The sequence below is a fragment of the Sceloporus undulatus genome, chromosome 1 (genome assembly GCF_019175285.1).
Source record: "Sceloporus undulatus isolate JIND9_A2432 ecotype Alabama chromosome 1, SceUnd_v1.1, whole genome shotgun sequence".
Lineage (NCBI taxonomy): Eukaryota > Metazoa > Chordata > Lepidosauria > Squamata > Phrynosomatidae > Sceloporus > Sceloporus undulatus.
The window spans coordinates 162,784,547-162,800,642 of NC_056522.1; the positions used below are offsets into that span (position 1 = coordinate 162,784,547).

General features: G+C 39.3%; 1 protein-coding gene across 1 annotated transcript in view; it reads right to left on the minus strand.

Annotated features, from left to right (window-relative positions):
- Positions 1-4,155: 4,155 nt before the first annotated feature.
- ERBB4 (erb-b2 receptor tyrosine kinase 4) overlaps positions 4,156-16,096 on the minus strand; it is a 608,869-nt gene continuing 596,928 nt past the window's right edge. The window contains exons 22-25 of the mRNA XM_042445446.1: positions 14,073-14,219; positions 9,064-9,161; positions 6,308-6,478; positions 4,156-4,228 (exon numbers count right to left, since the gene is read on the minus strand). Coding sequence (XP_042301380.1) covers positions 4,169-4,228; positions 6,308-6,478; positions 9,064-9,161; positions 14,073-14,219 — 476 coding nt within the window. The 3' untranslated portion in view covers positions 4,156-4,168. The remainder of the gene's footprint in view (positions 4,229-6,307; positions 6,479-9,063; positions 9,162-14,072; positions 14,220-16,096) is intronic.

The window sequence follows — 16,096 nt, forward strand, 5'->3', positions numbered from 1 at the left end:
AAGCAAGCATTCTGTCCTAGGTCTTTTGGGAGATAAATATATAAATATAATAAATGTATTTTATCTCTGTCTGTTGTGGGGATTTTTAAAGCAGGAAAAAATGGGATCATTGGATGCGGCAGTGTTCCACCTCTATGGCCTGACCATAGTTCATTTGCCTGTCTTAGTCAGTGTGTCACCATCCAGAATCCCACTGGAATATGTGATGCTATTGTGGGTTTTGTAGCATGGTTGCTGCTACTGCTTCTGTTGTTGTGTGTTTGTGTGTGTGTCCCTGTGTCGTACACACATGTCTGTGTGTACATGCATGTTATGTGTACAGGCCTACACTTAATTTTGATCATATTAGGTCTCATAAGTAACTCTTCACCAACCAGCAAAACAGTGTGATTGAACCTTGCAGTGGCAATTCAATCTTTGCATACTTAATTCTCATGCACACACACAAAAAGATTACAAAAGTCTCCTGTCTACTCAGTCAGATTATAATGTTACAGTGTTTGTGCATTTTTAAATGTTTTTTTCTCCATTCCAGGACTTTTGTTGTTGTTAAAAATGCAATAAAACAGTTCTGTGTACCAAGAACCCAAAGTTCTTGCACAGAAATAGCTTTGTACACCACTCCCAAATGTGCAGAAACCTTTATTCCCCCACCCCCCAATTTTGTATGTATGTGGTGTGAGCAAAAAGTCCTGGGGGGCGGGAACATCTTGCAGTGGTTGACTGGTGACTTGATGGATGAGTACCTTGTGAATATTCTTTATAGCTCTGAGAAAGAATCCATTAAAACTAAAAGATTTAAAACAACAACAACAACAACAACGATTACGTAAGAAATCCTTTTGGAGTGCCAGTGCAGGGATAGGTGTTGCAGAGTACAGAAAGATGAAATAAAGTAATCAGTGCTGTGTAGGAGCAGAAGGGAAGACCACAAACATTGCATTAGAAGAGGGTGGTGTTTGAAGGAACCCATATGCAAGTTTCAGGTATGAAATGCTGGAAAGGGTCTGATGCTTCTAATTGATCATTATGGCCTGTTACAGACTGGCCAAAATAAAAGCTGTTCGGGTCTCTTTGGAGGTATGCTGTTTAATGATGCATGCATCCTAAGAATCCGGAAGCTGCACCAAAAGCTGCACTCCGGTGCTTAGGAATGGAAGTGTGGCTTTGGCGCGACCGAGTCCGGACTCTTAGGACCCATGCATCATTTAAATACCATACCTCCAACGAGACTCGAAGCAGCTTTATTTTGGCAGTCTGTAACAGGCCTATGTTCTTGGGATGGAAGGACCCTTTTTCTTTTCTTCATTATCCAAGCCACTGTTCATTATCTATATGGATGAATATCTAGTTGGCTGGGCTTATGAGAGCAGTCAATCTAATAGATAATAGAATCATTTTCTCTTAGCCCTTCCCATCTTTTTGCCCTTCCTGTTCCTATTATCACTGTTACTATTACTATTTCTTTACATTCTGTCTTTTCCCTTGTGCTGGATATCAAAGTGGCTTACAACAATGATTGTTAAAACACTTACAAAATTTATTTTAAAAAAACCACCAAAAGGTATTATTAAAATGAAATTATATTATCCATGAAATTAAGGCCAATTAAATGAGTCCATTAAAAAACATTAAGATCCGTTAAAATCAAAAAACAGAACACCATGAAAGCACCCCTCACAATCAATTTCTAACGTTCATTAGGAACAAAGGTTTTACTTGCTGGTGGGAGGCAGCAAGAGTATCCATCTTAGCTTCTAGGGTGGAGTTCCAAAACCTGGGAGCCACCATGAGAAGGCCTTCTTCTTTTCTTTCATGGTGAGGGACCATTAATCATGTCTATGCTGTTCTTTATCCCATGCATTTTGGGAGACGACATCCCTGCAAATCCTTGTGATTTTGTGGTTACATGGGGCAGGGTGACCAGACATCCTCCTTTTCCCAGGATGCGTGCTACATTTCAACCTACTGTCCAGGGGAATTCCAAAATGTCCTCCACTTTGAGCATGACTAGGAAACATGAATTTATATTTATATTACTGTTTTTAGCTTTTATTTTGTAAGGCCCTGCATTTTCTTTAATGTCCTCTATTTTGCAGTGTCTTGGGCTCTTGCAGTTTCTCAAGGTCTGCAAATTGCAATTCTCCTTATTTTAAAATTTGACTAGGAGTTTCTAAATGAAGGAAGAAGCCAAGCCCAATTATGCTACTAGACTATGCTAGCAGACTAGGCTGGAACTCTGAACTTATAAGTGAGAAACAGTTTTTTTAGGAGAAAATCTAAGGTAAATGGCTCTGCTGTGTGATGCGAAGAGGTGTTCAGCACGCAGGGGAGTGTGTGGGAGTGGAAAGCACAAAGAGATTTGATGAACATGTTTCACCCGCTGCCTCCCCTCCTGGTCTCCCTCTTTCCCTCCCTTCCTATCGTATCCCCCATTCTACTTTATACAGTAATCAAAGGATATTCTGAGCCTCTCAAAAGCCATCAGCCTCATTGAGAATGAAACAGAGCACATCTTCTATAAAGCCGTTTCAGCCGCAATTTTAGTACATGCTGGCTGGACTGAGCAGGGAAGCTCTTAGGAGGCGAAAGTGGATTTGAACAGGTTGGCAGTGGAGGTGGGGAGGGAGGAACAAGGAGGGCACCCTAAACTCTGAATAGAGTTGTGATAATCTCCCCAATGCATTACGTGGGGGGTAAAGAAACCCATAATTGTGCTCTCCTGGCCTTGTAAAGAAAAGAATGGGTTGCCTTGATGAGATTTTCTTTTTTTCACAGGCAAAATTGGGATCTATCGGCATACTTCTTTTACCCCCCCCTGTGCAGACAGGACTGGGAGAGAAAATAACCATTAATATTCTAAATTTGAATGTTATCCTCCTCTTTCTCCATGCCTTTGTTGCCTTATATCTCTCTGATTCTTCTTAAGATAATAGTTAATAATTAGGACAGCTTTCCATATATATTTTTCACAATGAGGCCATGGTTAAAATATATAAATGCACATCATCATCAACAACACCACACACTTAGAGATCTTTTCCACCAGAGTGTTAAATATGCTGATGCTTCTTTTTGTAAAGGAAGTTGAAATCCTGTATAAATTTGCAGCTTGCACTGTATGCTGCTCAACTACTTATAATCTTGCAGACGTAGTGCATTAGCATTAAATGGCTAGCAAGGTAGCCACCAGAGATTGTCTCTAATGGAGGGGGAAGTATTACTGAAAGTTGCACAGCTATTTTTTGCCTCTTCTTAACCCTTGGTGAGCCACACTGGCATGACCAGTGGCCAAAAAGAATATCTTGCAGACACTAGGTCACTTTCGGACACTTTTTGGACACCCCCCCCCCATATTTTTTGGTTTTTGGCAAAAGCTAAATTATACCCCTGAGCTATTTTCAGATGGAAAAAAAAAATTGGTCTTTGTTTTGAATTTGTTTTTTGAATTCAGAATTTGAGGGCAGGCCTGGGAAGCATACTGGCAATGGCTCCAAATTTTCACACAAACCATTTCCCAGCAATACTTATGGATGTTAAAAAATGACCTGGTGCCTTCTCCCCCCCTCTCCAGTATACACATCTGTTCATTCAAAGTACTGAAACACCATGCTTCAGGTAGAATCAAGATTCCCAAGTGGTGTGAAATGGAGGATCACATTTTGAAGCTTCTTCAACTTAAAAACATACAGGTCGAGGGACAGCACTGATTCTGCAAAGAGAGAAAGGTGCTCCTTTGGGTGCATGATGAGATGCCTACTGGCCATACCCATTGTGTAGCAGATGAAAGACTGAGTTGGACCTGGATGAAACACTGGGTCCTGAATGAATAGTGATGGAGATATTTTTAAAAAGATTGAAAAATGTGTTTCTCAAGTCTCAGGGGAACCTGACAAGGAGAATCCAAGATTATGGAAATCATTGCAATTCAGGACTTATTCTGTGCAATTTCATACCTAGTTTTTTGCACAGAAAACTTGTGTTTCATGTGATGTGCGTGCTCTTGTTCTCTCACACAAAACTACATTCAAATTTTACCAGTAACTCCCCAGCTATAGCATTTTCTGCAAAGAAAATTTCTTGTCTGTGCAAAAAAGTGAATTTTCTCCAGAGTAAGTCCCAAACTGAAAATAATATGGAAAGATTACTCATGTTTTTGATAACAAAATTAGTGAAGAAGTAATTTCTGGGTTGAGTCATGTGCTGGCTTCATCCACTCCTTGTTGTCCTAATGGGGAAGGCACGTGGTAATTTTATCATTCTCTCCTCTGGAAGAAGATGGGGAAAAAAACTGATGAGTACAGCATAGGAATTTATCACACGCAAGAGCTCCCGTCCCGTCCTGTCCCAAACATCACCCACTGTGATGAGAGCCTCCTGGTGGGATCACTCATGGCGCACGCTTCCGTTTTTTCATCTGGAAGCGTTCTCGTAATTGTTAGATCAAATAACTGATCAAATCGTTATTTAAAAAAGGCCCTTTTCCTAACATTAGGAGAAGCTTCCTGATGAAAACGAAGTGTTCCCTTTTAGTGCCAGGCATGATCCCCCCAGGAGGTTCCTGTCACAGTTTGGTGACATTTGGTGACAGGAGCATGAGGAGCCCTCCCGTGTGATAAACTCCATAGAAGCATAACTCAAAATCCTCTGCCCTCTTGTTCTAGCCCCCTTCTTTTGGGAGGGGACTGAGATATAGGGAGAAGGAACTTTAATGAGGCTCCAGGGACTTCATGAACCAGTTATAGGAGTTTTGAAGGGTCCCGCCCTGCTTCTTCCCCAAGTCACCAAACAGCACGGAGCCTCCTGGTGGGATTGCTCCTGGTGCTATAAAGGAATCTTCCTTTCTCATGGAAGCGTTCTTTTAATTGTTTAAAAAGGGGCTTTTTGATAATGATTTAACTTATTAAAAGCCCCCCTTTAAAAACAATTAGAGACGCTTCCATGACCGAAAACGGAAGCGTTCCCCATTAATAGCCAGGAGCAATCCCACCAGGAGGCTCCCATCGTGGATGGATGACGCTGGGCATGGGAGCATGGCAGACCCCTCTGGTATGATAAACACCATAGTAAGCTGTCTTCCAAAGGTTCTCCATCCCTTACACAGTCAGCTTTAAATCTGGAACTTCTGCATGTAAAATACTAATGAATGAAATAATTTCTGGACAATAGAAACGCATAAGAGTAATCACCGAGATTCTCACAGCTATTGTCACCAAGCTATGTTCTGTTCCATGTGCATTGATAGGAGTTACCCCTTGTGGAAGGAGCAGGCAAGGGCCTCCAAAGGGTTGTGAATTTGTGGTGGCCCGGAGAACCCCTGTTACCTTCTTACTTTACAAATCAAAGAAGATCAAATGCTAGGGGAGAAATCACCATTTGCAATTTCCTCTAATTCAAGTCAAGTGTCTCACTGGGCCTCAATATCCCAGATGCAGCACTGAAGAAAACATATCTCCTTTAATTTTTTACCCTATGTAAACAAAAGCATATTTGCCAAGGCATTCAATATTTTTTTTAAAATCTGAAAATAGTGTTTTTTATGGGACCCACTTCTGGACTTACAGATGTCAGCCTTCCATGCTTGCTTTACTGGAGAGTGTGGAAACTTTCCTATAAAATTTAATTTCCCAGTAACAATGAACATAAACTGCCTAAGCTGCTTCAAATTATTCACCATTCACGGTAATCGCACCAATTATAATGGGTCCATTTAATATTAATATTCATTAGAGCAAACAAATGTAAATCCATGTTACTCAAAGGAAACAGAATATCAGGAAATGGGTATTGTTCAGACTGAGCTTTGACTGTCTTTCAGTTGTTTTTCTTAAATGCTACATTTATCAATTATTGCATTTTGAATGGTTATATTCTTATAAAGGGGACATAAGAATCTGCCTTATATTGATTCAGACCACTGGACCTCTACCTCTTTCAAAAGCATCTATCTTGCCTTAGCAGTAGCTTTCCTAGGTTTGAGACTGAAGTTGGTTTGGGCAGTTAACAATGAAGCCAGAGACTGCCACAACACTGGCTGAGATCCTACATTGTAGTCCCAAGGGATGACATGCTGAGCAAGCTGCTACATTCAGGGAAGCTTGTATGTTCCTAAGTATACCCAGCAGCACAAGCAACATGATCTTAGGGAGCCTTTTCTGTAGAATTACTTAATATACAATACCCACTTCCCCAGACAGCATGGGCAATGCTGGTGGGTAGTGGAATACAGTAGCAATTCTGGTCTGTAGATGACACTATCAGCTGGTTGTTTGTTTCTGGTTCAGCCAATGCCACTATTTATTCTTACCCTGTTGGAGTCCATTCTTGCTCTGGAAGTGTAGATGGGCGGTGGAATGTTAAATGCCTGAGGAACCAGGTATTCCTCAGCATCCATCATGTCTTCCAGGTCTCCCTCATCCAGTAGATTTTGGAAAAACTTGCTGTCATTCGGGCTTGGGAGCTTCATACGATCATCACCCTGGATGTGGTACAGTGACGGAGAATGAAAAATCAACACTTTGGATACTGGGTCCATTACCTTTCTTCCTAGCTACAGACACCCGGTCAAGTCAAGTCAAATCATACAGACACCATGTGCTTGATTATGTTGGTATATAAAATATTAGACAAGTGCAGTATGCTTTTGGATATTTCTACCTATTAAATTCTGTTGCCTTTTCCAGGTCGACGATTTCTCAACATCTCAAAATAACATGAAGGAGGAAATCATACTCTGGTTTCTCTTTAGATCATATAAGATCATATTCTCAGCCAAATATGGGGGATATTATTACAGAAACATAATAACTGCTATCAAACAAACCTAAACTTCATGTAAAAGTTTCTTATAATCATGATATTGTCAGAATAGTGATATTCATAGTCCTACTGTGTAGCCACGCTGCAAAATTAAAGCAGTTTAAAGTAGTTTGGCACCACTTTAACTGCTATGATTCTATCCTACAAAAGCCTGGGATTTGTAGTTTGGTGAGGCACCAGAGCCCTCTAACAGACTAGGCTGAGTACCTCACCAAACAAACCCTACAGGGCAACAAATGGAGGTGTTCAAGCTGGCAAAGGCATGTTTTAACAATTTAGGTTACTGACATGCAGTATTTTGATACGCATGTACTTACAGTGGCCAGAAACCCCCCACAAAAAACACTCAATGAATAAAAATATTAATTCCTTTTACCCCTACCTGAGTTATCAGCACAGTGCTTTTAAAAAGCCTCTCCTGAGCATGGAAACTGAATATTAAGGTACTGATTTTGTTTTAATGGTGTTTTGGAGTTTGCTTTTTGAGAAGGGAGGAAAATGTATATTCTGCTCTAGTTTGGCTGAATAGGAGAACCCAGTCTATTTCTTCAGATCACATACTGAGCAGATGCTAATGGATGTGTAAAAAGGACATGGCTGAAAAGCAAAATAAATCATCTTGCTTTAACTTCATTTTATCTTTGTTTTCCTGTCTGGTGATAACACAACAACAGGAATAGAATTGGGAGACAAATTAAACCACCAAGTATAGCTCTCATGCTGACAGAGAGGGGCAAGATTGGCTGCTACAACAACTATTCTAGGGCAAGGAAATGAAGATTTAATCATTATAGACACCAACCTGTCCAGCTCCCATTGGGACCATCATCACATACTTATGAGTACTTTAAGATACCATAATTGGACTGGGGAAGCAGACACAAAATATGGGTCATCAGAGTATCAGTTAATGTAAGTTAGGGTTGAACAACAGCCAAGGTTTGGGGGCCTGCATGACCTCCCTTGTGGGATCTTGTAGTGCTGTACCCCACTATATCCCTCCCTGCGAGAATTAATTTTTACTACTTTTTTGAAGGGGTATCTTTGTTTTGGCTAAAAAAGTGTATCCCATGCACCCATGTTTTACATTTGAGAATTTGGTAAAATCCCTTATTTCATGAGAAAAGAAAGCTGAAAAAGAGTGGGAGAATAGTGGCTTTCTCTGTGCTTCTCTGTATGTTGTCATAGTACTTCTGTTCTCTTCCTGAGGGAGATGGTGATAAAAGTATGTCTTTTGTCGAATGGATTTTTCCATTGCAACAAAGGACACACTTTTGTGACTGTCTCCCTCAGGAAGACAATGGAAATGCTTTGATATCATGAGGAGAAACACAGAGAAAGCTTAGAAAGATTGTTCTAACTTAAGGATTCATTTTTTAATATGAAAGAAACCCTTAAACATGAACCCTTGTGGGTTCCTTTTCAAACATAAGGTGAGACAGAAGCAAAACTTGAAGAAGTTTCTGTCTAAGATCATAGGAGTTAATCAGACCTTTTACAAGCATCACATGAGACCTGTTTCTGTGCTCAAAATAAACCACCAGCTCTACCATATCCATAGATTATGCTGAACATATCTGGCTTTGCCAATAAAAAGAAAGAAAGAAAAGGTCTTTTTTACGCTACATGGTTATAACTGTTTGATACTCCTTAAACCGCCATAGCAGTTTAAACTGCTTGGGATTGTAGTTTTGTGAAGCACTATACCTTTCTGGCAGAGCATTCTAAATACTTCAAGAAACTACAAATGCTAAAGGTCCATGGGATGAATCATGACAACCACACTGGTATCAAAGTGTTATAATTGTGGAAGTGCAAAAGAGACTTGAGAAATCAATTTGCAAAATTTGTGCTACAACCTTGATCAGCTGGGCCTACATTCCTGTGCCTGTTCAAAACTATGTGAGACTGAGATTCAGGAGGAGATGATTAAATGCATTGTTATTTGGGGAGGAGATATAAATTGAATATCTCTGTTTTTCTAGCAGCCCAAATAATTATTCATTGCTATTTATCTTTGGTATGAAAGGGACAGGCTTGCCGATACATTAATATTTCTGTTCCAGGATTCCATAGGATGGAGCTACAGCACTTACAGTGGTGTCAATAATGCAAGTGGTGTCACATTGCCTTATTTCTAAAGTGTAGATGCACTCACAGTGGCAAATGTGGGCCTGTCCCTATATAACCTGTGAACTGGCCATCTGAAAGGCCATCCAGCTCAGGTACTGAGGAGATGCTTACCTGAATGACCAGGTATCTCTGAGGATCTCGAGCCATTCTTGAAAATTCAGCAGCTAGCTCTTTGAACTTGGGTCGACTGTCAGCATCGATCATCCAACCTGGGACCATGCATAGAGACAGGAAAAAAGGTTTCTGATTAATAACAAACAATGGTTGATTTTTGATGTTAATTAATTAAGCAATCCTTATGGGGAAATATAAATTCAAGGAATCATCCAGGTGAAGCTGACCATATATATATATATATATATATATATATATATATATATATAGTTCCACTGATCTGATCATGTGCTCAACATTTCTAACCAATTTGGAATCAGTGGGATGTAATAATGCTTATTTTGAGAAAATATTATGTGTTCATGCCATAGATTCTTACCCCATCACTCCACTGGTTTCATGGTCCAGTCAAAACATTTTATTTACTGTTCATCAAATCTGCTTCCCTAAAGTTTAAATTTACTTATCAGCAACTAAAATATTAAGTGTATTTACTTAATTTTTCTTAATTCCAAGAAAAAGTGCTGTAATAATGTTTATGCTATACATTTTCCTATTTAAGTCATTCCCTTATTATTATTATTATTATTATTATTATTATTATTATTATTATTATTATGTATGAAGCCAACCATACGATCTAGTCTGTCTTATTTCAGAGAAATGGATTTGATTACCTCAAGGTGCTATAATATCACATGTCCCATATTTTATAATCCCCTTTATATTTCAGAGAACTCTCACCCCCCCCCCCCATGTAGAAAAGATGAAGCTATATTTTCCCCCCAAAGGCATAAAATGTGATAGTTCTTAAATACAACAATTTAGAAAATCACTCCCTTTCTTTTCATTGGTCTCCCCATAGTTTAACTGTATCGCTTAGTGGTGATTACAATCCAAAAATACATCTGTGCATTTAAAGCCTAGCTAGTGCATTTTGCATGTTTGGTCTGAACATAAAGACATCCAGTTTCTTGGGTAATTCTTCTTTAGGAAGACTCATTAAAAACGGTTACCTCTCTTCTTAACTGCATGGCAGAGGCCACAAAGTATTACTTAAAGGTAGATTCTCCTTAGCAATTCCTTCAAATTTATCTCAGAGCAAGACTCCTTTAGGAAAGATAGCATCAGTCATATTTGAAGAATCTTTGTTAGGCAGGAGGTCTAAATAAAATGCTTGTAATCTGATGAAATATTCATTTCCCCCTGTATAAATAATTTCTGGGTTCTCTGCGCAACACCTGATAGTCATGAAGTTGCATGTGCAAAATCAGATGAGAAATTTAAATTTAAATGCAAAAAGAGAACACATAGTAACACATTTGTTTGAAGTATATCATCAAATTGCCTCCAATATACAATCATGTCCAGTTTCTCAGGGATCAGAGAATGGCTTACATACAACCCCACTTTTAACACTGACATGACGATGGATGGATGGTGGATTCCCTCCAACCCCATGTAAAAATGATGGGCAGTAGAGACAATAATTGCCTCCTTATAGCCATAGGGACCCACTCAAAAAGGGCTGGGTGGATCTTGTGAGCTGGATATGGACATCCTAACCTTGTGTCATATATTGTTCACTGCAAGTAGTTGAGAAATAGGTTCACGCCTCACTGATATATGCAGAGATATATGCAGAATAACATGAAGATTTTCATACCAGTGGTAAAATGCCGGTAAAACATGTTAGGAAGCATGTGTGTGTGAAAGCCTGACGCGCTTCCTAAACGTTAGGGAATCATCCCCTCACCTCCAGAGTCCCTGCACTGGTCAGGGAGCAGCTTTTTCCCATTAACAGAAACTTTACATTATTGGGAAATGACTGCTCCCTGAACAATTCAAGGACACTGGAGTTGAGAGGAGGATTCCCTGACATTTAGGAAGCATGTCAGGCTTTCACACAGGCAGACTTCCTAAACGTTTTAACTCTGTTTTACCAACACTTACCCACAGTAAGCGCTGATATTAAAATCTTCATAAGAACCAACCCATATATTTGAAGATAAATATGAGGCAATTGCATTTTATAATGAGCAGGGGCAATATCCTGAAACAAACATCTTCTGGCTGTCCTTGTCTTCTGCCTTTCAAACAAGCCCCCACAAGTACATAGGGAGCATCCTCAATTGTTTCAGTTGCATAGTCACATAGATGTGTTTCCCTTTCATTGAAGTGAATAGGAGAAAGTTCATGTGGGCAGAAGGTTGTGTGTACTCTGGAACATGCATATGCAGATGAGACATTCTTCTAATGGACCACATGGTTACCTTTCTTTTTTTTAAAATAAATAGTGCATATGCGCAAAAGTGTATGCACAAGTACACACACACACACACACACACACACACACACACACACACAAGCTCCTTTCCCCAATTAACATCCATAATATAGTGATTTATTATGTAATATTTTGTCCACAAAAACATGAAATTCAAACAAACCCTTGATCTACAGTGCCACACCTAAGGTTTTGGCTAAGTTCCTTCTTAGGGTGTTAAATTTTGCTTAGGCTTACAATTCCAGACTCCAGGTGACTATGGGCCTGAACAGACAGACCAAAATAAAGCTGGTTCAGATCACTTTGGAGGTATGCTATTTAAATGATACACACATCTTAAGAGGCCAGAAGTTGCACCAAAGCTGCGCTCCAATCCTTAGCAATGGAGTCCAGCTTTGGCGTGGCTTCCAGCCTCTTAGGATGCATGCAACATTTAAACAACATACCTCCGAAGTGACCTGAAGCAGCTGTTTGGGCCCTCAGTAATTCCCTGCAGAAAATAATTTCTCACTCCAGAAAACAAACAAACAGTTAAATGAATGGTTTTCTATGTAACTTCAGATGGAAGGAATTCTTACCCCGCTCAAACTGTACAATTTGGGTTTGAATGTCAGTGTACACTGGTATTATACTCATTGTCAAACATAGGGGTTGTCTGTTGTTGTTGCTATTCTGTGCCTTCAAGTCATTTCTGACTTATGACGAACCTAAGACAAAACTATCATGGGGTTTTCTGGGAAAGATTTGTTCAGAGGAAGTTTTTGCCATTGCCTACTCCTGAGGCTGAGAGCATGTGACCTCCCCAAGGTCACCCAGTGGGTTTCATGGCCAAGTGGGGAACTGAACCCTGGTCTCTAGAGTCATACTCTAACAACAACAACAAAATCAGCTTCAACTCACATCTTACCAGCTTCCATTTAAAGTGGTTGCCTCCTTCATCCAATCATCTTCCCCCCTTTGCATCCCAAACAGTAATAATGAGTAAGGGCAGACAGTCTGAGTGTCTCCTTTCTCACCCTTACTATCTGTTGATTTATTTTTTAAAATGTGGTTTTTAATGTCTCCTGATATACCCATGTGTGCACGCACAGAAACACACACACAAACATACTCGATGGAAGGTGCCCATGTCCTTTGCTACAATTGCCGACGGTGGGCTGTTTCACCCCAGTCGCCACCCCCCTGCTGATTAGAGTCCCCCTGGCAAAGTTGCTCCAAAGTGAAGCAATGGCAAGTGGGTAGACTGATCTACCCCCTCACCATGGCTGGGCCTAGCAGGGTTAAGTGCCCCATTGCCAGCGAAGGAAAGGGGTGCCTTATTCCCCATGGTGCATTGAAGCTAACAAGTTCTCCTGAGTGAGCAAATGAGTGAACAAGAGAATGAGAAAATGAGGGCGGAATAATAATAATAATAATAATAATAGATTTTCTTTATATCCCACCTTTCCAAAAGGATCAAGGGCACATGCAGCCAGGCATCCCAACCCTTGCAAATATGGTGAGATGACGCCATGAAATAAACAGTTAATGCGTAACATACTAAACACACCTCCTTGGTTAATATACCCTGAATATTGATTTTTTTTAAAATGGCAAAATATACCAAGTTTGCCAGACTAATCCCACTCCAGATTCTATCTTCATCCTGACACATGTGTAAAAATGAATCATGTCCCCCGCTAAAACTGTGGAGTAAAAAGTGTGTTTTTAAAATGTGTGTTAATGTTTAAAAGAAACTCTTTCACCGTGAAGCACGGTGTGTGTTGTGTATTCCTACAGAAATGGAAATAAAGTATAATTGATTGATTTATTGTATTTTTTGCCTGTGTAGACAAACCCTTAGTTGGCACTTTCCACTAAATCTCCCACATGCTGCTGCAGTCTGTCAACTTGAGCGGTTAGATGAATTAGCTTCATGGTATTCGCAGACGAAATGTTTTCATCTGTACACATGAGCAGCAAACCCCACATGGAGGAAATGGTTGTTTGTTAATCTCATTTAAATTAAGTTAGAAACACCATGGAGACTTCCTTAATTCTTTTTAAATTAGAAGCTTGAGCTTCAGGGTCACATTTTCTAGCATGTGCACATTTTCAGGGGCAAAATGGGTGAGAATCCAGATGCAAATAGCAAAATAAAAATAATTTTCCTCTGCTCCTCTCCCACTCCCATGGATTCAATATGCAGCTATAATATCAATGTCTACAGTTAACTACAGATTCTGCATAGAAATGCCTACTTTCAAAAGCTCTCCTTGTTTCATCCTATTAATCCAGTTCTTTATAAAAATAAAACATCATAGATTTTCTTTTTTCTCCATTATGTCATTTGGAGTCAACTTTCACCCTTTTACAACCTTTAATACTGACTACCTGGGTACCATGATTATGTGAAATGCTAGCATCTAACAGATTGATTGTCATGGAAATGACAGTGGTTTGTGTGCTACAATTTTGTCTTCACAGCAATAATGCCCGATGCTATCTGCTGGCAATAAGAATCCAAGCTAACACAAATCTCCACAGCCAGACTCATATCCTTCACAATTGCAAGATGCTCATGTATAATATTCAGATATAATTTGGCAGCTATCTGAATATGAAGATTTAGAACTGCACACAGGATTACAAAGGACTTTTGACAATGAATGCAAGCTGCAAAAATAACATCACTTCAGTGCAGTTAATTTAAAGTTACAAGTGAACAAGAACTACTCACATTTCACCATCACCATGTAAACATCAATGGTACAAATGGGAGGCTGTGGCAAGCGCTCCCCTTTCTCAAGCAAGTCAGGGATTTCTCTTGTTGGAATTCCATCATAGGGCTTTCCACCAAAGGTCATGAGTTCCCAAATGGTGACGCCTACAGAACAAGGGTTAAAGTCACATTTTAATACAACAAGACACACCATTATTGAGCTGAGCCAACATAACATTTATTGAGAATTTAAATTACTTCATATATGTAATATATTTCTGATTTTAACAACATGCAAACTACTATTATTTAGTGAAGAGGAACAAAGAAAATGGGGGAGGAATTTTCATGCCACTCCTCAAGTATCACTGCCTTTGATCACCCATCCTTGGTACATGGTGCTTCTCTGCTGGTAGCATGGACCATCTCCCATGGCACACACCCAGAAATCCCATCTCTGAGGGAGAACCAGTGAGAATTTGAGCCTGGACAGCTAATTCTAAAAAGTGTGCACATTTTTGATCTCACTCTTGTCTGGGCTTCAGTTGTGATGATATTGGGATGTGATGGCAGTGTCTCTCCTTCCTCAAGTTGCATGAGAATCTGGGCCACTGCTGTTTATGCTCATAGGGAATGATGGTTCCTACTGAGTTCCTTTGATTAATATGGCAGTTTACTGATAAAACCAAGATTCTGCAAAGGCCCTAGCATTTTCTTTTGCTGTCTTACTGGATACAATTCATAGGAAATTCTTCTGTACAAGCCAACAGAAATGAATATTAGAGCCCTTGCACAATATAATGAGCATGAACAACTCGTTTTCATTCCAAAAGGCTCAATTTACAAGGTAATTTTTGATGGTCATGTCCATAGTACAATGCATTTAAAATATTGCTGTCCTAGGGGCTTATTGGCATCTGTCTACATGTTCAAAATGAAAATAGAAAAAAAAAGTTCCCCAACCTGTAAAATATAACAAATACAAAACGTAGGGGGAATCCTTAGGATTCAATCAATTTTCATTAGAAGTAAAACGTTAAAAATTGGGATGCTCATGTTTTGTCATTGCAAGCCTACAAATATAATAACATAAAATATTTCGAGCCTTTCATTATTTAATAACCTGAGACCTGCTGGATGAATTCAGGACAAATGTGATCACAGGCAACCTAAAAATATACAATTTAGAGCAGGGAAGTTACTGGAAATGCCCACAAAAAATATAGCTCTACTTTTTTATCTTCTGATAAGAAAATAGACAAATAGCTAATCTAAAATTATTATTTTCAAAAATAGAACATTTGCTCAAAATTACAACATCAACTTTGCCAAAACCAAATAAAGTTATATTGCTTTTATGTTCCAAGTCATGTGAAAACAGTGAAATACGCTTACATCTTAAAGCACCTTATGGATCTGAGTTATGATAGTACAGTAACTGGGATACTATTTTCAAATGTCCTCAAGATTATTATTATTTTTCCCTTCCAGCTAAGAGGAAAGATAAATAACATACACTCCACTGTGAGTAACTGAATTTATCCCCAAAGACCAACTTTAATATCAAAAATGATCTGTTGTCCCAGCAGCTTTCTTTGTTTGGATTTTTAAATTCTTGTATTTTAAAGGTCATTTAAAATAGGCTTTCTAACATAGCAATCATATCTTGCAGGCTGTCACTTCTATCCCGAAGAGAGGGAGGCATGATATATATCACTAGCACATACAAATGCATACAATTACTCTCTCCATTTTTCAACTTTTTCTACAGCAGGTATTATTAATGCCTTCCAACAGTGTGACTGTGAGGGATTAGATACCGTCCTGCACCAGGCCCCCAAAGTAGAAGGGCAGAGTCCATGCCAAGGGAAGAATATAAAGGACTTTAGGGTATGAGTTGAGCTGAGAGTAGGGATGAAAATATTCACACCTTTTATTCCTAGGTTGAAAAATGGGTTCCCCAACAATTGAAGACTACAACCAGGTAGAATATTAGCCCGGTGATTTATTTATTTATTTATTTATTTATTTGCAATCGTCTA